Source organism: Scylla paramamosain, chromosome 28 (assembly GCF_035594125.1).
Source record: "Scylla paramamosain isolate STU-SP2022 chromosome 28, ASM3559412v1, whole genome shotgun sequence".
NCBI lineage: Eukaryota > Metazoa > Arthropoda > Malacostraca > Decapoda > Portunidae > Scylla > Scylla paramamosain.
Genome location: NC_087178.1, coordinates 546,372 through 571,962, shown reverse-complemented (window position 1 = coordinate 571,962; position 25,591 = coordinate 546,372). Strand labels below are relative to the sequence as shown.

Here is a 25,591-nt window from a genome sequence, read left to right as displayed (position 1 = left end):
AAATAAGACTGTAGAAGAGTAAGTCCCAAGCCTCTATAGTAATGGCAACTACTGTGTCATCTCTTGTGGCAATATCAGCACTAAGCTTTCATCTCTCTTAGATGATCTTGCTTAAACTTAGAATCAATGATGGAACTAGAACCAACAGTGCCACAAAGACATGCTGGCTTTACTATAAGAACTTGCATTCTTAAGGCCTGTACACACAATCAAGCACAGCTTAATGGGTACTGCCCGCAACCAGGCTAAGTCCTCAGGCACAACTGTAGTGTTGTGGTGTCAATCTGGCCTAGTCATACCTGGACAACAGTCAGAGCAAGTGGTCGTTAGGACACAGGCAGTATCTGATGAAGTCACACAACAACACAGGCACTTTGCCGGTATTTTAGTGGGCACAAGCAGGGCGCCAATCAACGGGCAAACTGCCTGCTCTTGCTTACGGGTACAACTTGATTGTCTGGACGCGTCTGGACGGTGATATGCCAGAAGGTGCAGGGTATTTATAGGAGATATTGTAGAAATAATATTTCAAATATTTAGGGAGTGTTATGTAAACCTAATAAAGTGGATGGAGAAATAAGAGGTTACTAAAAGTTTGATATCATTGGACCAGTTAGAAGGAAGGACAAATAGATGATCAAGGTTTGGACAGCACTAGTAGTGATACCTTGGAATAGTGAAACCATTTATCATGTAATATGTATTTATTTATGGCTGTTGCAGATGCAGACACGGTGAAGCAATGACGGAGTTGATGGTTGCAGTCATCCGCACATTGTCCTAAACAACTATTGTAAAGGGTTACTACTCATGGTGCTTTTCAGAGTTACCAACTTTCTAATAACTATATAATACTGTATTATAAAAATAGTCTCTCCAGAATTCAAACCATTTACATTTAAAGTATTTAACTATTCAAGATTTTACAAAATCTAGCAATTAATTAATGAACTGAATATCGTGTAGAGAAAAAATGCATTGATGCCATTCATCAGTAATAACTGAATAGTAACACTACTCCAGTCTCCCTCCCCTCAAGCATGCTGTCCTGATTAACAGGAGTGGGTCTCTTTCCACATTTACAAATGAGTGGGTCTCTTTCCACAGTTATAAATGAATGAATGTTATTAGGTAGAGGTTTTAACACGTTACTATTTCAGTGTCAAAGGTGTTGTCCCTCTGAGTTTATATATTTACTTACTGCTGTCACAACGGTATTTCAGAAACTGAAAAATTTATCTGAAAACAAGATACTCTTTTGCCAAGAGAGGCTTTTACCTGGGCCAAGGGATCAAACCTTGAGAGAGAGAGAGAGAGAGAGAGAGAGGGGGGGGGAGTTCTTAATTAGCCTGTTGTGGTAGTTCCACTATGCAGGCACTTAAATCAGCAACAGAAGCAGCAAGGCAGTGAGTGCCAGTCCATACTACAATTATTCATTTGTACAATTTAGACACTGAAATCTGTACAGAGAAACTACCAAAATTATTTGTTCTTGTTAAATGACAAAAATGGGTGAGGAAAGCTTTGATGTTGGGATTTCACAAAGGGATTATTACAGGCAATGCAGTCAGCTGGCGGCGATGAACTAAGTATGAGCCGCTATGTATATTAATAATGTAATACTTTAACTGTTTTTGTTTTACTTATTTAATTTAGCAAGCATAAAATATTAATTATCATATTTAATAAGTTTTCTATACGGATTTGAGGGAACATTGTTTATCATTAGAATGAGTGACACCACCTACTGCTGCTGCTGCTCCAAGATCATGAGCTCAGTTTAAGTGTAACACACATCTGCTACAGTATACTGTGTTACATGTGGCTTTCTTCATTTAACAAGCATGAAAATTTAATCTGCTGTTTAATATATGTTTCCTATAGAGGTATCAGTGCTTTGATTGTATAAATGAATGTTCACAACGAGGCAAACTAACAACATCCAGGCCCCACTACCACTTTGCACCTGGTCAAGGCAGTCCCTGTAATACAACTGGCCACACATTTAACTTAAAAGTATTTTTTTTATACAAAATTAATATACCTAAACTCATGGGGCACCCTTTATGCATTATCATTTTAAATGCAAATACAAAAAATATTTAAAAGTTATTATTTACAATATGTTAATATGTTGTAATAAAGTGTGTGTGAACTATTAAGGAAAAATAAATAAAAAATACAGAGGCTGAGGCTGTCACGAGGCCAAGCTCTACCACACACAGCCTGAGACTGTAGCTGATAATACCACACATTCCTAAAAGTGAGATATCAAACTGGCAGACAAGTGAACATAAAGTATGCAATGTCAACAATGATAAATGTGAAAATTGCAATCATTATCAGCTCCAGTTTCAGGGAGGGCTTGCACCCACTCTTTTACCTATAACTGCTTCCACCCACACTCTCAACAAATACAAGCTAGAATAAATAAAATCACAGGCCTGCAGACTTGGCTGAGGTTTCCTTCTCCCCCCCCCACCCCAACCAAGGGGAGGGACACAGCTTGTTTCCTTTTAAACTTTCAGGCTAACTGAGGTGTTCTCACTCTCCCCATGCCTCCTTCCTCTAATGCCTTTGCTATCAAATTTGGGCTTGACTAATTAATTTACCTTTCATTTCAGAAAAATCTGTATTTTGCTTCCCAACAGTGGAGGCAAATAATTCACTGACATTTTACTGCCCTTCCCTGCCCATATCTTCCTGATTAAATCCTGTTTTGAATTGGTTTCCTATTTTCCATCTCTTCTGCTACATATCATAATTGAGCTATCATTACTGATGGTTACACAAGTAAATTCAAACTACGTATATTCAGTGATTTAAGAACCAGTAAGAGTCAATTCAAACCATATCCAATGTTTTAGAATTACTGATTTGTTGCTCCATATTAATATAAATTAGAAAATAATAAAAGATTAATAACACAACAGGTAATAGCAAATTAACTATCACCTTACCGGGCCACCAGAGATACTTTTCATCTTCCTTCCTCCAGCCAACCTCATTACCTCTTCTTGCATTTCTTCTCTTGCTTGGGCACAAAGTGGCAACAACTGCTGTGTGTAGAGGGGATGTGATGTGCCATGGCTTGCCCTCAGAATCTTCTCTGCTTCAGAAAGGTAACCAACTGCCTCAGAGCAACGATGAATATACACAAGGATTTTGCCTAACTTGAGGAGAACCATGCCGAGGCTGGGATGGTTTTTCCCATAATAATGTCTGCAACCAGAAGGAATTATTACCAGTTAGCAGACATGTAGGAACACTATTCCTGCTAATGGACTGACAAGACATTAGCGTTTCTGTGGCAAGTTTTGGAACCAAAGGGAGAACAAGTATAAATAATAACAGTACCTGTCTTCTTTTAAGGGGAAACGGCTGACTAAATGACTGACAGTAACTCACCTCAGACCTTCAATATTGGATATTCCATAACATGAAGCCTTTTCCCAATGCCCAAGAGAGATGGAGGCTTCAAATGCAGCATCTTGGAGCTTCACCAGGAGGAGGTTCAAGTCATGCAACACACCTGTTGCCCTTTCCAGCCCTTTCTCACACAGATCTAGGTCTTCAAGGCTAAGTTAAGGATCCTGCAGAACTACAATGCTGAAAAGTTGAGATCAACATATTTTGTCTTTTATATGTGCAAGCCCATTGCCAACTGCACTGTATTGAGCTGAAACAGGAAACATAGGAGCAGAAGAAAAGATGGAAAAGAATTATGAAGTGTCTGAGAATAAGTGGAATAATATGTAATAAAATGAGGAAGTGCAGAAAAAAAGTTGTTGGCTAATGAAGCAGACCAGGTATTGGTATGATGATGATATGAGCAGATAAAAGTGAACTTCTGAACATGATCACTGGATCAGATCTGAAAGGTGTGTAAGGCTGAGGGGGTGACCACGTCTTTACAGTTGTGGAAAGATATACCTGAGCCTCTCTACATCGCAAACAATATAATCAGTTGATCTCTGTAACCCCATGCCTTTCCTACATTTGATTTGACTGCCTGACGAGAGAGAGAGTAATGGATGAAAGCTAAGCTGGTGCCTGTAAGCTACTAAAGGATACAGTAGTGATCTTTGCAGAGTTCCAATTGCTCTTTACAGAAACTGGCAACACTGTGGTACATAGAGATTCGCTCAGGTGTCATTGGGTTTGATGCTCCACACTTGGGACATGTAATTGCCATGCTCTTTCCTTCCTCTTGTAAATCCTTGTGGTTTGTGTTAAATTTTCTTTCTTCATAAATATTCCTGCAGCAGTCTTCAGCAAAGGGAAGCATTTTCCCAGTACTATCTAAATTGGCAGTCTGCAAGGTGTTTTCCATTTCTCCTTTGATGTCATCTTTGACAATAATGTTCTTACTATTAGAATCCTCTTCAAACTCCTGGTGTTCTAAAGCCTCAGGAGAGATGAAAATGGTTTCTGAGCAGTTTGGGTTACCTGTTGTGACAAAAATATTTACAAATTCTTAAACATCCGCATTTTCTTTCAATATCTAGAGATGCACTGGCACATAAGCATTATCTTTTTCCTACAATGACATTACTGACAAAATTTTAAGGGAGCTAGAAAACAATAGAAGAAAAGTGAAGTACTTACTGCATTGCACAGGTCCCACTTGTTCTTCTGGCCACTCTGGGCGGCTGCATCTTACACAGTCACACAGGAAGTAGTAGCGGTGGAGCAGGTCAGCTCGACGCTCCTCTCTTGAGTTCAGGATGTCTATATAGCTGATGCGAAGCTGAGCAGAACAAAAACACACCCAACAAGAAAAGGTGGAGCTATTTGTCCATACAGATAACCTTGTTTTGCATAATTCAGAAAAATAAAATGCACACAAATAAGATTCATATCACAAACAATAGTGGAACACATCTTACAAAGAACAGGAATATGGATAAAAGAGACCTGAACGAAGAAGAGAGAAGTAAACAGAGTTGACAGTAGAGGCACAGTCAAAAAAATTAGGAGAGAACACAGGAACAAGCAAGGAGATTCATTTGGAAGTTGTGGACATAAGAGAGGAAATGGTGGCACAAAGATGCCATGGAAGATCACCAAGCAGGAGCTTAAAAATTATGTATACAAATATAGATGGTTTGGTGACAAGCTTATTGGAACTTAAAGATTACCTAAAGAACAATAAAACATATGGTATGTTTAATGGAAACCAAACTAAAAGAGGAAATAAAGTTGAAATTTGCAAAGGAAGGATACAGCACATGAAGGAGACAGAAAAGGGAAGGGAGAAGGAGTGGTGTTACTGATAAGAGGATATCAGGAAGTGGAATATGATGATGGAAGAATTAACATATGAAGACAGGTTAAAGGAAATGAATCTGCCAACACTGGAACAAAGAAGAAAAAGGGAGACTTAATACTAATTTATAAATTGTGGAATAGTGGAAGAAATAGATAATGAGAAACTGCTGCTAAGAGAAGTAGGAAATACCAGGTACACATGAGGCCACAGCAAAAAACTAAGAAAAGGAAGATGCTTGAGTAACAAAGAAATATAGTTTCCCACAGAGAAATATAGAAGTTTGGAACAAACTAAATGTAGTATTAGTAATGAGTGTGCACAACTTCAAGGAAAATCTGGACGTGTAGATATGGAAACAGGATCAGCCGAGAGTAGCTCAGGCCCTGTAAATAACAATTAGGTAAACTCACACACACACACACACACACACCTTGGTCCAGTCAAGGGTTGGGAAATCCACTAGAGCACGGCAGATCAATTTTTTGCCATCAAATGTCACGTATGCATTGGGTTCACATGAATGGTCAAATATGGAGGCTGCCAGGTACACCCCTGTACCAACAGAATTTTGGTCTAGGTCAGTGATGCTGAAGCTGTTCACACAAATCTGCAGAATGAGAAAAAAACAAATAATTATAACTGAGCAATACAAAACTGAATATTTGAAAAATTATATTCAATAAAACAGAAAACCTGAATGCTTAACTTGATAAAAAATCAATTATATAATTGGACTGGATGAGTGTCTCTGTCAGAAATATCAACATGTAAATTAATTAATAATATTGGTCTTTTACTAATGACTTCCAAGCTTTAACCTTTTAATTCCTGAGAAACACATCATAAAATGAAACTCCTACAATCACCTCAAGGTACATTTCAACTATTTTTATTACAAATATTAGATTTCTAAACTGCCTTTCATTTCCACTCCTTGTCTGTCTTGCCAACTGCATCACTTTCTGACCCACCCTGCCAAATATTCCTTGTAGCTCTGCCTCATTCGGCAAGGCCACTCCAACCAAATAGGACTGCAACACTTGCACCAGAGACTCAAAATGTTCATGTCTCTTGCTGTCCTTCTTAATGTCAGAGTAATCTGTGGAAGAAAGTCAACATTCAACTTTTATAATCTTCATTGCAATAATGCAGAGTAGCAAAATCTATGTTCTGTTTAACTAGTTGGACAAACTTATGAAAAACAAAATTATGAATCATCACTCACGGTTCATTAAGTCCTTGAATTTACGAGAATAGTTGGGGGATATTTCCTCTGCCATATTGTCTCCTGCATTCTGGAAAAGGAACAGATAATTATGTCATATTGCAACTGATGAAACTAGTTACACTACTGCTAAGGGGAGGTTCAGAGTGGTTAGAATCAAATGTCAAGATGTTTAGCTAATAATAAAACTACATTAAAATGATTTTTCTAAACTATCTTGCAGCACGTTTTCAGCTGCTTAACAAACTGAAACATGATGGAGCAGGACACTCTACGGGGGAAAATCACAGAAACAAAAAACAACACAGATTTTAGTAGAATTTAGTTATATGCATCAATAGCAATGTAAGTAGTGTATGAACAAAACCATTTCCTTTAAAGCCTTAAGGCCATTCTTTCACAAATATAACAATTACAAGCAAACCATGACTAAATTAATGTAGGAAAAAAAATAAAGGATACATAGAGAAATATGCTATGTAAAAGTTAAAAAACTGAGTAGTTATATGCACTTCTATGCAAATACATATAGCTATGAAGAAATTAATTAAAAAATAGACATGTATAGAATCATATGACAGAATTAAGATATGAATGCATTTAAGGAGACATGTTAAAAAATTATACCCACTTTAATAGCATTATAATGCCAAATGAAATGGTCAAGAAATGAGTGTAACAAACAGGTTGTGAGAGAGGGAAATGAACTACCACATGAAAGAGCGAGATTGAAACCTCAAAGTTAGCCACTACAGATGACAACTGTCACTTCACTTACTTTTGCTCCACACACATAATTTCAAATGGATCAATACTTGGTATATAGAACCAATAGTTAAAATATTAAAAATTCCTAGACTAAATACTCCTGGAGAGGGCGGCACATGAACCATATATATGCTTGTATATAGCTGGTCATCAAAGTCACCAATGAGTACCAGTGACTGGCGAAAAGTCTGCACCTCAATTGAAAACACACACACACACACACACACACACACACACACACACACACACACACACACACACACACACACACACACACACACACACACACACACACACACAATTTGCCTAACCACCAGCCTCCACACAGCCTTGGTCCAACAGCTTTACTCAACACACACACCATGCTGTGTGCTACCAACACTACACAAATGTCTATCAGCCTGTACTTAATCAATCAAGTAAAGTTAAATTACTAAACTAAATTGATTCATTCCTAAAAGCTTATTCATAAACTTTATTTTTTTCCACAGAAATTCAAGTGAAATTGATTTGTCTGATTCTGAACCCTATATGACTGCTTATTTAAACCTTTACAACAGGACTTCATACATAAATTATACACACAATGACAATAAATCCTGAAAAAAAATAAATAAATAATCACAAAAAATGGATAAAACAAATTAATATGATTATGATGATTAATGGCATTATTATCTTATTAAAAAAAGCAAAAAAAAAACTTTCTGCAGAAGCTTGAACACTGCCATAATGAACACTGAAATGAGCAAGTACCAAATTCCAACTTTTATCCAATTCTATGACCTTGCCTTGGTTCCATCCGCTTACCACATGCTGGCAAAGAATTACCATAGTTTACCTGTTCTAAAGTACACTAATTTCTGCTTTCAGATCAGAAACATTAAAAACTGAAAACCTTTCTAACTTTTTATTTTTTTTTAATGCAATGAGTACCTAGTCAATTTTTGGGCTAAGATATTTCCTCCTTGCTATTTAAGGACTATTATCAATCTTTATCTGAACTCTGTTAAGAGTCCTCCAAGGGGAAGGTTACAAGAGAAGAGTTTCTATTTATTTTTGTCCTTTGATTCCCTCCTTACATGCTATAATACTCCCAATACTATATTCCTGCATTCTATCATCTTATTTCACAAGAATTTTCCTCTCACATCCATCAACAATACTCATAATTACTGTATACATATACCCTCTTAAGTCATTCCACTTGCCATTATTTCCATGTGGCCAAAACACCCCAGGGTGCTGTGCTTAGCATAAATTAAGAGCTGTAATGCACACCTTCACTACTTTCACCATCCATTCTTACAACACCACACAAATTTCTCAACCAACTCATTTCATTAGTCATTAGTATATACAATATATTAATGGCACATTAATCTAAAGGGTGAACTCCGTGTAGGTCCACCTGGAATCTACCTCCTTATGCTGCCGTCACCAAAGAGGCATCACTTGCAGCTGCCAGCCACGCAGCTGAGTCAAGGTCATGCTGTTGAACATGTCACAAGTAATGATGCATAATTTACACAAAGCTGTCATCTAACACATTACTAGCAGTGAGGCCTAACTAACATGAAAATGTGTGTGTATGTGTGTGTTCATTTAAGTATAAATACGATCAATAAATTATTATCTTAATTTTTCCAGGGGAGCAATGGAGCTGTGCTGTTAAAATTATATAGCAAAATATCAGATGATATATAATGGGAAGAAGATGCATGATACATGGGATCTCAGCCCACACAAAACAGTAAATATTTCACTGTTCTTTTTTTCTTATTATTATTATCAATTTTCCAATGTTTGTCAGACATTTGCAGTGCTGGGTAACGAGACAATGATGGCTGATCCACCGAGTCCAATGACACCAGATCAACCATCGAGATGCCCTAACAACTTTTCTTTTTACTAAAGAATAATAGAAAATTCATGAAAAGTGCAGCAATGCAGTATCTGTAACTGGTCACCATATGTAGAAATAGGTAGGCATGTTTCATACAGGGACTGCCATGTGTAGGACTGATGGCTTCTTGCAGCTTCCTTATTTTTCTTATGTTCTTATAGGTGTGTAGAATGTCTATTAGTGAAAGACTTTGTGAATGGCAGGAATATTCAAAACTAATAATGTCTAACACTTTTAGCTATAAAAAAAAAATAATAATAATAATAAAATAAAAAAATCAAGTCCTGTTGAAGAAATCAATGTACATAATTTACACACATAATGGGCTACAAGAAGAATGATAATACCTGCAGTTTTAAGATAATCTTAGCCATGAGGCGTGCTGTGTCAGGAACCACTTTGGGTGACACTCTCTTGAGGCGCAGGCATTCCAAGCGATGCATCTTCCATGCTGCTGCCTGACACTCCCTCCCGCAGTAATGCTCCTGACGACATCCTGAGCACCGCTGCAGGCCTTTGCCACTCTTCCTGCAGAGGTAGATATGTGGTAAGAGGATGAAGACAGGTAAATCCATCAAATACAGATAAGATAAAACTACATGGAGACAATATTCAAATCAAATACATATGCTGTTGTTCTCAAACATATTCAGAAATATCTACCCTTCACACAGCACCACTATCATCATTATTACAGTAAATGAGGCAATCAGAATCACACTGTAACAAGTGCCATAGCACCCAAAACTGAATTAAGTATAGTACTGTGTTCCCCAAACATCCCTCTAGCTGGCACTTGAGTAAGAGGTACAGAATGCATGCTGCAATAACGTCAAAATTCCCATTATGAAACATAACTTTAATCCCTTCATTGCACAGCCTCAAGCTAAACCCAGAGCTTGGAAGTATAAAATACCAAGCATCTCTTTAAAGGAACCACATGGTACAGAGAACTCTCAACCAATGAGAGCTAGCCATGCAAGGCACATAGTGCCGTTGAGCATTTCTAGGCCAACTGGAGTGTGAGAGACATGCCCTCCTGACCAATCAGCTTCCATGATTCCATCGGTGGTGACAGACACTGCTTACACTTGAGAGGAGATGCAAGCTTTGTCATTTGTGCTATTTTACCAACAAACTATGATGAATAATAATGCAGTAAAACTATTTTATTTTTTTCTTCAACTTTAATAAACTTTATTAGTGTTTTTATTTTCAATATTAACATTCTCATTATCACTGTAGTCAAATTAATCATCATTATATTATTACTGTCATCATTTATGTAATGAGCATGACAGAATGTAATAGCAAACATTACACAAAATTTAAAAAGAAAATGCAAGGGAGTATCTCTTTTAGTTCTTGCAATATGTGTGTTTAAATGTTGCCAAACTTTGGAGGCAATTTTCTCATTTTATAAAAAATGCTGCTTGGTACAGTATGAATCTAGACACCTCATACAGATTTTTCCTTCAGCTGTTATCGTAGTATAAGTACAGTCTAGTTGCATAAAAAGTACTACCATACTCCTGTACTGCTGTTACTTCTACTACACACTTGGCCATACAGAAGTCACAGTAGAGAGACTTGAGGGAGCCGCTGACCAAATACACGAAAGGCTGTGATGTGAGCAGCACATCCCCACGTTTCACTGGTTTTAGAGTCTCGGCCTGAGTGGGAAGGCAGGGGCAAAGCAGGTTAGATAAGCTTTGCCATCTCAACTCTTATACATATCTTCTAATTAGAGCTAGGAGGGGCAAAGACATGGGTCAATGGCAGCTGATGGGAATTTACAAGATGGAGTGATAAACAAAACTTTCACTCTGAAAAATAATGGGTAAACCTAAAAAGGTAATTTATGATTGCTTAGTTAGAGCAGTGGCATCATAAGAGAAGTCAGAAGCTGCACAGACCAACTGCACTGACCGAGTGACGGAAGAAACTGTCTTCATACACAAACCCACAAGCTGTTTTGGAGATTTACCTTTATCCTCCTTGGGGCTTCACCTTTCCATAAACCTTATTTCCTATCAGGTCCCCAAAACCTATAAGGAAAAGCTTGGAAATGGTGCATATAATTATGATGGAAATGTCACTGATGGTAAGGCAGTGAATATATAGCTAATCACAAGAAAATAGGTTCTACAACTATGAGCTGACAACTCACACTCATTGGTTCATCATGAAAACATCATGCATCAACTACACATATGCATGTAAAGGTCTACCTACACCACTTGGGATATGATTATCTTCTTACATCACACCAAATATGACCACTTGTACAAATTTTTTTATCAAATAAACATACTTCCTGCTTTCCACTCAATGATGGGATTATTAGCCGAACACACTAACCTAATGGAAGGCTCATCCCATTGGCTTCTGAACTAATCTAACCTAATCTAGACTTCTGTACAATCCTTCTCATTCTCTGGGTTAGGGGTTGGGAACCTCACCAGGTAAGGAACCACATGAGCAAATTCCCTTGTTGTTTTCTGTGCTAATTTGAGTTCATAGTTGGCAGAATTGATGAATGGACTGGCATACGAATATGCAGTCACCTGGTCAGCACAAGCGACAGCTGAGTAGCCTCACATCCTATCATGCTGTAACTGGCTAAATAAATAACTCCTTCTTGGGAGAAAAATGTCTTGCAGTGGTTCAGAAAATTACAAAAGTAAACATGACATTAAAAAAAAAATATAGAAAAAAAATATCAGCAAGACAGAGCTAACGTAATTTCTGCACGAGTACCTTAACATACACAGCAAAAGGCATGAGTGAAATATTAATAATGATGTTAGTGACTACCATCCTTTCCCCAAATGCCAGAAATACCCTGCAGTGTGCTGAAAATAGTGCACTGCCACTGCGCGGTTCTGTTAATCTGTGCCAAAGCTAACAGCGGTAGGTCAACATATGCTGAATTTAACCATGTCATCTGCAGGTGTCAGGTGCCAAGAAACCGCCAGGCTAACTACACAAGTAAAACACCATAACAGACCTCAATGAATCACATAAAACGCTGTACAGTAATGTTAACTGCCCGAATCATGCAACAATGAGCGTGAAAACGTTACCTTAACTACAACTGCGAGAGCCCGGCGCCAAGAATCAGACCAACTACGCATTTCCTTCCTAATATAAGTAACACGCCTCATTGTCATATCCCAGATGACCCTTAAGTTTTAGTAATAACAAACAAATCACACAAAACGCAAGATAATAATGCTAACCCACCGAATAAGGCAATAACAGACATGGAAACACTATGACAAGATTCTGACAAGCTAAGTATTTCCTTTATGACTCCACATATCCTAGAGCCTCGACAAAACCAACAAATACGCCACACAAAAGCCAGGTTAATAATGCTAACCCATCGAGTATTACAAAATAACTAACACAAAACCCATTACCTTCGTCTTGCCAAAGGGTCTGCCAGTGATCACTTCTCTCATGTTGTCCCTTTACACTTTCCGCGTCTTCGCTCGGTAAACTGTGGTCTAGTTCACTTGCTCGGCTGCCGTACTTCCCTTCCTTCCTTGGCCGTCTGTGCCAGACTGCCGGTGTCTCCAGCAGCGTTGCCAGATTGTTTTGGCCATATTATCGTACTACACAGGTTGAAATTATTGTATTTCTGGTAAAATTATCGTACATATGTAATTATTCCAAATATTATGCAAAACTGCCACTTTCCAAATACAGAATTTAGGTTATATATATATATATATATATATATATATATATATATATATATATATATATATATATATAGAGAGAGAGAGAGAGAGAGAGAGAGAGAGAGAGAGAGAGAGAGAGAGAGAGAGAGAGAGAGAGAGAGAGAGAGAGAGAGAGAGAGAGAGAGAGAGAGAGAGAGCGCGCACACCCCCTAAACACCTCCAGACACACTCCAACACCCCCTAAACACACCAAATACACTGAAAGCACTGTCAGGGAAGACAAATACTACAAAGATAGACAGGGCAGCAGGAAAAATTAATCTAAATATTGTTTTCTTAGCATTTTCCTGTTTTATCACATCCTCCATTCCTTCTCCCTTCCTCTTCCTCCTCTATTTCTGTTATTTTCTTACTCATTCTACTCTTATCTACACGTCTGAGTTTAGAAACACGTGGAAACACCAGGAAAACACTGCAAAGTACGATAAATATTACCGAGGAGGCAGCAGAGCCGATCAAGGTCCCGGGTCCATGATGGCGGCAGTGACGTCACGGCTATTTTACGTACCGTAACGGATTTCATTTTGAAATTGACCCCTCGAAAAAATGGAGCTAGGCTCGAATGCCTTATATATTCTGACTTGACAAATACTTTAACTAATATTCACAATATTATAACAGCTCCAGCCTGAGTAGTATTTAAAAAATATCCAAATGAATTATGGAAAAAATGTTGAAATACTCGGCACCATTTAAATCATTGAAAAGTCCACAACATTTGAATTTTCAGGAACGTGAAAATTTTTAAAAAATCTGAACTATCATCTTACACCATCAAAACTTACCTGGAACAAGAAGTAAACAAATAAAACCGAAATTGTGTAAAAAACAAGTGTTGGAACCTAAACACGATTAAAAAACACTGAAAAGTCCACCCATTTTGACTCAACAACAAGATAAAACACTTTAAAACATACGAACTATTTTTTCAAGCAATGAAAAGTTAGTTACAAGCTGAAATTGAGAGACAATAACACAAAAAGTGTTGTGATCACAACTTTTAACAGGACCATAAACCATTTTTGAAGTCCACTTATTTCTCTCAACAGGAACGAAAAAACACTTTAAAAATCATAAGCGATTTTTAGAAACACAAAAGACGTAATTAGAGCGTGAAATAAAAAAACAAGTTTGTCAAAATACTGCCAAAAAAACACCCCACATTTTCGTAAAGCAACACAAAATTGAACACAACTCAACACAAGCAACGAAAACACTTCTAAAGCAAATAAATATTTTTATAAACCATAAAAACATGCTATACGAGCAGAATAAAAAGTTAAGAAAATTACCAAAAAAATACTGGAACCAACAGGTTGGCATAGGTTTAACAGGTAGCCAGCTATCATGGCGGCCCTTGGCAATGGAGAGAACGGCCGCTATTTTGCCGGTTATTCTTCCATCGTAACTAAATGAGGCAATGGCGGATATATCTAGCTAGCGGATAAGAAAGCCTAGTCATGTGGCTCCACTTTGCGGCGTGTTAGGCTTACAATAAATAAGAGATGAAGCAGATAAAAGCTCATAATAAGGACGCCCTACCTCTATCTGTTTGTTTACATAGATCTCCCTTCAATATTTAGCTAAATTTTCAGACTCAGATGCGAGGAAACCCTAAATAAATAATAAATAACCTCAAAAATAACCCAAATAACGAATAAACTGACAGGAAGTCCGGGGGAGGAGTGTGTTACTGTTACGGTGAGGGCGTTAAGGCTGACAGGAGGAGGCTGCCAACACTGTACTCACCTTAAGTAGCTGTCTCTCTGGTACTGCTTGATGGAGGAAGAAGCTGCCGGGAATATGCAAACACTGATCGCTATTAGAAGAATGTGTGGCAAGACTGGCCAGTGCTGACTAAAATATAACACCAATCCCTTCTTCCCCAGCGCCCCTGCCAAAACAATGTCATCACACCACCACCACCGCCAGGAATATGCACTGATCACTAATAGGAGAGTGTGTGGCAAGACTGACCAGTGCCGACCAAAGCAATGTAGCACCAATCCCTGCCTCCCCAGCGTCACCACCACCACCACAAACGCCCCCTGCCCTCACAGCACTATTCCTTAGCCCGTGAGTGACCTAGCGTTGCCAGATTGTTTTGGCCATGTTATTTACTACACAGGTTGAAATTATTGTACTTCTGGTAAAATTTTCGTACATATGTAATTATTCTAAATATTATGCAAAACTCCCACTTTCCAAATACAGCAGAATATGGGTTTATATATATATATATATATATATATATATATATATATATATATATATATATATATATATATATATATATATATATATATATATATATATATATATATATATATATATATATATATATATATATATATATATATAAGGGGCACCAAACTTTGCTCTTGCACTTTGGCCTGGATGCCTAGAATACTGGCTGGCTCCAGCATATGCATTCTTGAAAGGACTTCATCTCCGAAATTAAATCTCTTCCTGATCTGTTCTGCTGCTACTATAAAAAATAATCTGCAGTGGAAGCGAAACTCATACATTTCTTTTTTTTACTTGCTTAATTCTGGATTGTCTGTTGTTGTTTTTAAGACAGATGCACCCAAATACACCTGCTCTAGCATCAGGAACTTACGTTGATATCTTGGATCAACTTTTGAAAGCATGGTTTTCACAATGTATTCATGGTTCATGTACATCAGTAGCAATTCTTTATATAAATTACAAACTTGCCTGTGCAATTCAGTTATGACCACTCTTTCACTTTGAAATAAAAGGTTCAGCTGAGTAAACTTTGGTAATACTGAAGAAAGGAAGCAGTATTAAAGCCTGGTAAATGGATTGTGCAGTTGTTCATAAGCACTTCTAACTGTGCTACCACAAGTTTTCGTCTGTTGAAAATTTAATTCAGTAAAGAACATCTGAAGAGGGCCCCACTGCTCAAGCATCCTTTTCACAACAGCCGTGTAGGAAAGCCAGCGCGTTCTAGATGGCAATAAAATCCTAAGCTTTTGAGCCCCAGCATCTTGATGCTATAGGTGGCTTAGAATCACTCCTGAGCCAGGCCTTCATAACTTCATAACCTCAATCATCCCTTCATTCATCTTTACACCGTCCCAGCACCACCACCATCCATTGCCTTCCTGTCTTCTCCATTCTTTCATCATTTCCATCATCTCATAATCTCTCTCCTGTCTCTCTCATATCTCTCACATTCTAGCATCACTTGCTCCAGTCTCATCCTCTTCCTTGTCGCGCACATGGCACACTTTGCTGCGGGACCCAGACCATCTGTAATTCCTTCCATTCGCATCCTTACAATGTACCCTAACTCGGAAGAGATCACCACCCAGACTTCCATCATACTACCTTTCATATATCCGGATCTCTTTCTCCTTGTACCATTCCAGAGCGCTCTTTTCTTCCATTTCATTCTTTCATTCATTCAGTCCCACACACTTTCAGTTATCTGCTTATCTCTTCCATTTTCTCATATCCTATTCAGTTCCCACTCTGCCTCCTCTTCTTACTACCCATTCATGCTCATTTTGGTTCCTTCCAGCCATTCTCATCCCCCACACAGCTTGAAAAGCACTCCTGTCTGTCATTCTCATGCATCTCTTCCTCCTTTTTGCTTCCATTTTCATTCAACAGATACACCTTTCTTGCTATTCTTGCATCATCCATTCTCTTAAACCTAATCTTGTATCTAAGTGTCACTTGTAAATATTTCCCTAAATGTGCTCCATACCATATCATCTATCAAAGGTTATACTGCTCTATACTTAAGTGCATTCAGCACCATCCTTGCTGCTATATTCTGCCCTACTTCTATCTTATTAATTTAACTCATTCCATGTGATCACATTTATACAATACTATTATAGTAACTGGCACAGCCACACTTTTCTACACTTCTCTCAGCACATCATACTTACTTGCTCTCATTCTAGCTGCACTTTCCAATCGACATAACCCCCTGGTTCACCACTCTGATCATTTAATTCTTTGCCTTTTCACACCCATTCAGACTCATCCACACTTGTATTCTTGTGCCTCCATACTGCATTTCTTTCATTCTATGACTATTCACAATCATTACCTTGTCTTTCTCACTACTAAATCTCACTCCAAAATCAGCTGTACCCAGACCAAAACCAAAACCTTTTCCTTCATTCTTTTCAGTCTTTGTCAATATTTGATGTAATTTTCAGTGTTCCCAGGTAATTCTAGACTAACATGTGTGTATAGATAACATGTAGTAGGAGTAGGAAGAAGAAAGGAGGAATGAAGGAGAAAGAAGAAATTAGTAATGGAAGAGAAAGAGAAGGAAAAACAAGAAAACAGTATTGAGAAGACAATATTTAACTTAATTTTCAGTGTTTCCAAGGTGTAAGCATAGTAGTAGTAGTAGTAGTAGAGGTAGTAGTAGTAGTAGTAGTTGTAGCAGCAGCAGTAGGAGGAGGAGGAAGTGTCTGATCAACTGATCTAATTAGAAGTGTGTCTAGTGTCTGTTATGGATATTATGATACAGCACATGTAAGCCAGTTGTGGTGCTGAGTGTTGGTGTAGAGAAACTTGGGTACCTTCATGCTATGTGATTAGTGAAGATTGGTCCTCATCCCTAAAAGCCTTGAGGCTAAAATGTGGTTCTAGTTAATTTTTAGTGAATACTTGTAACTGTAAAGAGACTGCACTTGTGAGTATCTTGTCTTGGATGTCTACCTTCAAGAGGGATAACATTAATATCATCAGTAGAACACTTTCAAAATTATAGACATGTTCACTAATACCAGCAGGAAAAAATCTGAGTTTATTGTTATCATTAATAACAAGCAGACATGGGAGTTTTCTATAAGCCCACCCTATTTTGAAATGTTGGAATAAATATAAAACAATATGTACACTTCACACTTAACCAAAGGAAGTGGAATCCATACAAGTACTCAATGTCCCTCACCCTCTCAGCCACACCCAATACTGGCTGCCTTGCCTCACACCATCTATCTGGCTTGGTTCACTGTAGATCATGCAGACTTCTCTTCCAATGGGAAATGGGAAGCAGGATGTTGCACCTTGTCGCATCTATATATTGTCATTTCTACATGATACAATATTCTTAGGCTATTAAAATATCAAATAAATCTTTTGGTTAGTTTGCCCTTCCATCTAATTTAGCTGATTTGTTTGACAACCTGAGTTTCCCTTAGTGAAGGAGAGCTTGCTAAGTGCAGAGGCCATACACAAAACCCAACCTCAACAGGTCAGCTCAACACACTTATCAGTTCCCTTTATATACTCCTGAAAAAAAGGCAGAAAATAAACAATCAAAACATAGCGTGATATCAGTACTATGCTTCACTATTTGTTTCAGCCCCTGTTCCCATGAGGTGTTTGGCGAGGGTGAGAGGACCACGGCTCACCTCCTGAAGCTGCTGTCACACTCTCTGAGTGCTCATCTCCACACCATGTACGTACATCATTGGTTAATAAGGTTGAGAAGAGAATGTATGAGCACCTTCTCTCCAGTAGGTAAGCTATCAGCTTAGTTGCTTTACAGAATATTATTCCTAAACTGTTTTTCACCTCTGGAGATGAACTTTCAAATGAATATTCAATGTCTCAATGTATAAACAAACATGAGATGATATTAATGAAAATCTGAAGATGTCATGTAAGCAGTACAATATGATTAACTTCTTGGATCGCAAGACATGTGACACACAATAACAATCCTTTATAGAAAAGCTATGGAAAATTCTTCATACTAATGGAAATTCTTTGTTCAGATATACAATCTCTGAGTATTTGGGAAAATGGAATGTTTCCAGTCCATTACAATTTTCCCTTCTGCACATTTATGTACAAATCCATGACAAAACACAATATTGATAAGAGCTGGAATCATCTGCATCCTTGAGACTAAACAAACAGAGCTGGATCCACACCAGGATTTCAGATCCAGCAAGGTTTTCTTTTTTCATTCCTTGTAAGCTAGTTTCTTAAAATACAATGAGATGCAACTTACACACAAGTGTTGTAAGTCTTACCTAACGATCACAAGAATCACAGATTTAGTACGAGAAGCGAATGTTATATGGAATTGCATTAGTTAACACTGCAAAATATAATATATGCCTTGCTGCTTTTTATCCACTACTGTAAGCCCATGTTTCCAATACAAACTCCATACTAACTCATCATATAAAAAGGAATAGAGTAAAAAATCCAACTTTGATCTTGTAGTACCCTCACAGGCAACTGAGAATACAGAGTGGGAAAACCAAACTTCCCAAAAGAGTAATTATCCTCACTGGAAGAATCTCTGCAATTTGTCTAGATATATTTGGCTTCAACAGGGCACTCTACAAAACTAATCATTACAGCATCATGCATTAAAGGCTGCTAATGGCAGGATATCACTTAACACATTCTGCTCCTCACAGAAACATGTGACTATATGCCACACAAAGAAGTCCGTCTGATGTTCATATTGCTTAAAAAAAGAATTAAAAAAAAAAAAAAAAAAAAAATCTTTAGCATATATTACTGTCACTCAAAAGCATTTCATAATCATTGCCAGTGAATGAAAATAGCTTCTTGGTACATCTGGTTTAGTTCACCAAGTTCTGCTGTAGACAAAGCATAACAACCTGACTAATGTCTATACTGACCAACTTTACCACAACCTAATTTTTAAATGCTTCAAGCAATAATAAGACAACAAAAGTTATTGAAAGGCTGCTTATTTCAAAACAAAATATGGTACTTGAAAATTTAGATGCCCAGTACGATTCCAGGTTGACATATGGCAACATTTCTCATGGTAAAAGTAACACAAAACATTCCCTGTTCTTACACTTTTGAATGGAGCACTGGAGTAACAAGGTAAAATACTGTCCTGAAGCACATTCATATATCAGGAAACATGGAGGGTGGGTTCTGTGGTCTCTTGCAAACAAGTTTCCTAAATAACAAGAGTCATATCCTTTTTGGGTGGAAGATTGACACGTTTGCCTTGCCACAAGGAGTTGTGGATGGTGAAGGCATCAATGGTCACAGTAAGATGTTTGGTATGGATTTGGGAGAAACATTTTCCACCAGAGTTGTATCTGAAATGAGAATAATAACAATATTAGCTGTAATTGTAAGGAATGTAGGAAGAGGTGCAATAAATTTTTGTGTGAAAGATAATTCATTAAACATTAGTTCAATTTTACTTACTTAAAGAATTTATCAAACATTCTGTCGTTGACCTGCTTTGGCCCTGTTCCATACAATTTGTAAACCTCTTCTGATTCGGGATTGAAGGAATAGATGGCTCGGAATTGGCATCCAGCATCTCTGAACAGGATGAGGAAATGCTTGGACTCTGATCGAGCTATCTCCTCTAAAACACGATGCTTGGCTGTCTGGTTCACCATGCCAGGAAAGACACAATATTCAACTGCATTAAGAATAATGGTCCTGTTCGACTTAGCTGTTGGCTGCTTGAATAATCTTGGGCCTGAAACAGAAAATGTTTGCTTATGTTAATTTTCTGTATTACAGTTGGTGCAGTGAAAAATCTTTAAAGAATTTCCGGAATGAAAATATTTACACAAAAATCCATGTAAGGTTTTTGCTTGCAACAAATACTGGGCAAGACTTGTGGTGATGTCACAACTCTTGGCATCCCTCCCTACACCAAGTGCTGATTTGGCTCAGTGAGCCACTAAAAGCCTAGCAAATGTCATTTTTCTGTTTTATTACCCTATTTCTCTTAGTATAAAGATTTCCATTGTGCCAATTGTACAGTGGAAATTTCCACTTGTATCATGCATATCAATGCATTAATGGTTTGTGTTGTGATTTGTATATAAACTGTAAAGTTATATTAAAGAGTAATTAAGGTTAGTCTAGTATAAACTAAGTATTAGGCACTAGGCACCTGCAAAAATTATTATTATTCCTAGTGAGGTCTAAAGCACTGGATCAGGGGGTGCTGTGAACTTATCATTAAACCCACCTGTGACCTCACTGAATGTTTCTCTTTGTGTAATCAAAATTCAAAATTATCATGGCAACTCCTACACCAGCCTCAGAGTCCCCATCTAGGGAAGGGACCACAAATGTTCTCAGGTTGGACTGCTCTTCTGGTATCGACACTTAGTGTCTTGACACCCACCATCAACTTATCTTCATTTACTTTTGCAACATTTGCAGTCTTCGATATAATTTTCAATCAGTACTAAACCTCATTTTCTTTTCCTCAATGAAACAGGTATCTGAGACAACTGACAGTAGCCCCTTTTCTGTTCCCTCCTACTTTATCCTCATTTTCAATCCAAAGCTGGATTTTGTGTTTATGTGCGCAATGACTTAACCTGCTCTCGTGCCCGCGCTTCTTCACCATCTTCTGAGTTTTCCACCATCTGGCTGAGACTACAGTCACTCTCAAACTAGATTTATCTGTGCTGTATACTTCTCACCTAACTCCTCTGACTATAAGAAATCCTTTGACTACTTAACTTCTGATGTGGAGCACATTCTGACTCTCTTCCCTTTAGCAGAGATCTCCATTCTTGGAGACTTCAATGTTCACCGCTAGCTTTGGCTTTCCTTTCCCTTCACTGATCATCCTGGTGAACTAGCCTTAAATTTGTTATCCTCCACAACCTAGAGCAATTGGTGCAACGCCCTACTCATATATATTCCTGACTGTCTTAGATATGCTCAACATTCTTGACCTTTTCCTAACCTCTAAGCCTTCTGCTCATGCTATTACCCTACCTTCTCTGTTGGCCTCCTATAATCACAATCTTATGTCTGTATATTGTCCTATCACTCCAATGCCACCCCAGGATCCCCTAGGTGGAGGTGCCTCAGGTGTTTTGCCTCTCCTAGTTGGGAGGGATCTGAGGAAGTATTTTGCTGATTTTCCTTGGAATGCTTACTGCTTCTGTATCGGAGTACCATCTGTGTGCTGAGCGCATAACAGATGTGATAGTGTCTGGCACAGAGGCATACATTCCTCACTTTTCTTGACCTATACCTTCCAAACCTTGGTTTAACACAGCCTGTTCTCGTGCTATACAAGATATAGAGGTGGCCCACAAGAGGTATTTGAGCGTTCCATCACCAAAATTTCATGCACTTTATATTTCTGCCCAGAACCATGCCAAGTCTGTTCTCCTATTAGCCAAAAACTCCTTCATTAATGGAAAGTGTCAAAATCTTCCAAGATCTAACTCCCCTCATGACTTCTGGCACCTAGCCAAAAACACCAACAACTTTGCTTCTTCTTCTCTGCTTTATTTCAACCCGATGGCACCACTGTTAACACATCTGTCTCTAAAGCTGAACTCTTCGCTCAAACCTTTGCTAAAAACTCAACCTTGAAAGATTCAGGACTTGTTCCTCCCTCTCTTCCACCCTCTGACTACTTTATGCTATCTGCATATATATATATATATATATATATATATATATATATATATATATATATATATATATATATATATATATATATATATATATATATATATATATATATATATATATATATATATATATATATATATATATATATATTATGGACGGACAGATGGCAAATGCAATTTAATATCAATAAATGCAAAGTACTTAGCGTAGGTAGAGGAAACCCACACAGTAGGTACACATTAAACAACCACTCTGGTAGGTGCAGGGTACAAGAAAGATTTAGGAGTTATAGCTAGCTCTGAACTCCGTCTAGAAAAACAATGCATAGAGGCCAGAAACAGGGCAAATAGGGTACTAGGATTCATTTTTAGGAGTGTTAAAAGTAGAAGGCCAGCAGTAATATTAAAGTTATGCTTGGTGCTGGTCAGACCTCATCTAGACTATGCTGTGCAGTTCTCGTCCCCACATTACAGTAAAGATATAGGTCTATTAGAATCAGTATAGAGGAGAATGACTAAAAGGATACAGGGGATGAGGAGTATTCCTTACGAGGCAAGATTGAAGTTGTTAAATTTACATTCTTTAGAGAGATATAGGTTAAGAGGGGACCTGATAGAAGTCTTTAAGTGGTATAAGGGTTATAACAAGGGGGATGTAAGCAAAATTCTTAGGATCAGCAACCAGGGTAGAACAAGAAATAACGGGTTCAAGCTTGAAAAATTTAGGTTTAGGAAGGATAGGAAAAAATTGGTTCTCAAATAGTGGTACATGAGAATGGACTCAGTAATCATGTTTTTAGTGCTAGGACATTAGAGAGCTTTAAGAGAAGATTAGACAGGTTTATGGATGGGGATAATAGATGGAAATAGGTAGGTATATTTCATACAGGGACTGCCACGTGTAAGCCTGGTTGCTTCTTGCAGCTTCCCTTATTTCTTGTTCTTATGTTCTTATGTTTCACTGTGTAATAAGTGTCAAAGGATAGAATAACCCACCTCCATGGTAATCCATTGTAGAGCTGGTGGTGGATGAAATGTCACTGGCAGCATCATCAAAGCCTCCCTGTCTCCGCTTAGAGAAGAGCCCTGGAGGAAGTGACCCTGGGCCTGATGGAGAGGGAAGGTGTCTAGCCATGCCTGGTGAGGGAGCACGGCGTGGAGGAGTGGCACGGCCCAGCCCACTGTCTTCACTCATGTGGTACACCAAGCTGTCATGCTCACTCTGGCCTGTACCCATAACAAGGATTAATGGGCATGTCAACAGGTGGGCAGATAATCTATGAAAATATGTTTCCTCCTCAACTGTTTATCTTAGTTAAGGTGAATATGTTTTTATTACTATGGAGTAACACCCTATTCATGAGTCTTGAACTGATTATTAGAAAAGCACAATATGACCTATGAATATGCCAATCTTTAACAAATACACCAACATATATACACACATACAGAATTTACAAAGGATGAACACTACAAGACACCAGTCAGTTCCTTGGTGGTGTCTTTTACTCCCTCACAGCAGGCATGGCTATAAGTGTGATAGGATCTTACCATGCCTGTATTAAATTCTAAGGAAAATCATATTTCATTCCTATACTGAAAATGTAAAAGGACATCATAGAGTATACACTATACAGGAGGTGCTGATAAAAGCAAACAAGTATTTCAATTTGTGGTGACTTTCCTCCATTCTACAAAGCCACTAAACATTCATATTTACAGTGGTAATGTAAATACCTCTCAACATGAAAACTGCATTAGCTGAAAAAGAGTATTCTTACTAGGGTAAAAAGTAATAAATAAAAAAAATAAAAAAACTATATATATATATATATATATATATATATATATATATATATATATATATATATATATATATATATATATATATATATATATATATATATAACAATACATAGTAATATTAATAGTAGTAAACCTGAAATAGCAAAATATATATTGGGTGAGACTCAATGCTCCACTACTGCCAATTCTGAGCCCTGGCTCCAGCAGTTCCAGCTGGATTTATATTAGACAAGAATGGCAGGAAAAAGTAAAAATTTTAACATAATGAAAAACAAATGGTATTATATTTTAAATTTGGCATTTTAGCTGCATCTTTACAGTTTTACTGTAACTAAGGTGGAAATGTTCATCACCTTTGCTTTAGTCTTTTTTATTTATGGGCTCAAAATTTATTTATTTTTTTTTCAGTTTCAAGATGATACACTACATTTTCTATAACGTAACTATTACTCTAGAAAACATTTAACTACGACCTTTATGTGGAGCAAGTAAAAAAAATTACTGTATATTGCCCCTAAACTCATTCATTGTTAATATTATCTATTGCATGAAAGCTAAAGTTTATAATCTTTGTTACTTTGATTGGTGACAGAACAAAAGCATATATATTAAAGGGAAGATGAAGGAAAAACAAAATTAACACCAAGAATTTCATCTGGTATTTGTGTTTGTATTACATTAACAATGAATGGTTTGATCTTATTCAAATCTTGCCACTAATATCAATTATATGATCCAAAGCCCAAAGGTGCAAGATCAATTATCCACTGTTCAACTTGCTATGTTCATTATAAACACCTGTCTCAAATTTGTCCACATTAGCAATATTATTAAGAATTTCAGTGTGTGAACATGATATTTTTCATATCCATACTTTATTAATCATCATATTCAAATATGAGGCAATGTAAAAAGAGTAAATATTAGTGGGTTTCAAAATTGAATTTCTAAAAACTGAATCTTTCAGGAAGATGAGTTAAATAAGAGACCACATTATAGATAAGTGGTGACTGAAATCAGTGGTTTAAACCAAAGCATGGATGTTGATCAATAAATGTTATTAAAAACTGTTTCCTCACAGAAAAAACATTTCTTTAACTTTGGTTACCTGCATTGTTACTTTCCCAGCAGATAGTTGACTCCATCACCACTTAAAACATTACATGGCTCATACTCTTTAGAATATTAATGCCACTTATTGCAACCAATTTCCATGTTTTTTTTCCATATTCAAACAAAATGCAACTAATCTTGATGCATTTAATGAGTAATGAAAATTTTGTTAACTTAAACAAGAGAATCACTTGATGTAACACAGTGTACAGTGGATAAATGACAATCTACCAATATACTATAACCTTATGTACACCATAACATACTTCTTAGGCGGAGTCCTGTCAGCAAGAAATAGATGAATAAATAATTTAACTTTGAATTAAATAAACTGGTGACTGCGAC

General features: G+C 37.3%; 2 protein-coding genes across 6 annotated transcripts in view; both read right to left on the bottom strand.

Annotated features, from left to right (window-relative positions):
- Window positions 1–685: 685 nt before the first annotated feature.
- LOC135114648 (histone-lysine N-methyltransferase SMYD3-like) lies at window positions 686–14,810 on the bottom strand. Of its 5 annotated transcripts, none has more exons than XM_064030457.1 (12): window positions 14,670–14,810; window positions 12,597–12,791; window positions 10,732–10,844; window positions 9,519–9,699; window positions 6,498–6,567; window positions 6,244–6,371; window positions 5,703–5,879; window positions 4,609–4,750; window positions 4,075–4,449; window positions 3,409–3,571; window positions 2,961–3,222; window positions 686–788 (listed from the first exon to the last, which is right to left on the bottom strand). In XM_064030457.1, the coding sequence occupies exons 2-12, from the start codon at window positions 12,636–12,638 to the stop codon at window positions 765–767; spliced, it is 1,677 nt and encodes a 558-aa protein (XP_063886527.1). In that variant the 5' UTR covers window positions 12,639–12,791; window positions 14,670–14,810; the 3' UTR covers window positions 686–764. The 5 variants fall into 5 exon arrangements, with proteins under 5 accessions (XP_063886527.1, XP_063886529.1, XP_063886526.1 ...); XM_064030459.1 differs by lacking the exon at window positions 14,670–14,810 and adding an exon at window positions 13,356–13,423 and having other exon boundaries at window positions 3,409–3,565; XM_064030456.1 differs by lacking the exon at window positions 14,670–14,810 and adding an exon at window positions 13,356–13,422.
- A 2,895-nt stretch (window positions 14,811–17,705) lies between these two features.
- Window positions 17,706–25,591, bottom strand: part of LOC135114641 (patronin-like) — a 43,342-nt gene continuing 35,456 nt past the window's right edge. The window contains 3 exon segments of the mRNA XM_064030440.1: window positions 17,706–20,017; window positions 20,130–20,412; window positions 23,324–23,554. Of these exon segments, the coding sequence (XP_063886510.1) occupies window positions 19,873–20,017; window positions 20,130–20,412; window positions 23,324–23,554 (659 nt within the window). The 3' untranslated portion in view covers window positions 17,706–19,872.

Bases quoted from the DNA above. Each gene is read 5' to 3' on its own strand.
- LOC135114648 (XM_064030457.1), bottom strand. From the start codon at position 12,638: ATGAGAGAAGTGATCACTGGCAGACCCTTTGGCAAGACGAAG. The intron at 6,372-6,497 runs GTGAGTGATGAT...TTTCTTCCACAG, and splicing joins ATTCAAGGACTTAATGAACC to ATTACTCTGACATTAAGAAG. The intron at 5,880-6,243 runs GTGGGTCAGAAA...CTCATTCTGCAG, and splicing joins TACAAGGAATATTTGGCAGG to ATTTGTGTGAACAGCTTCAG.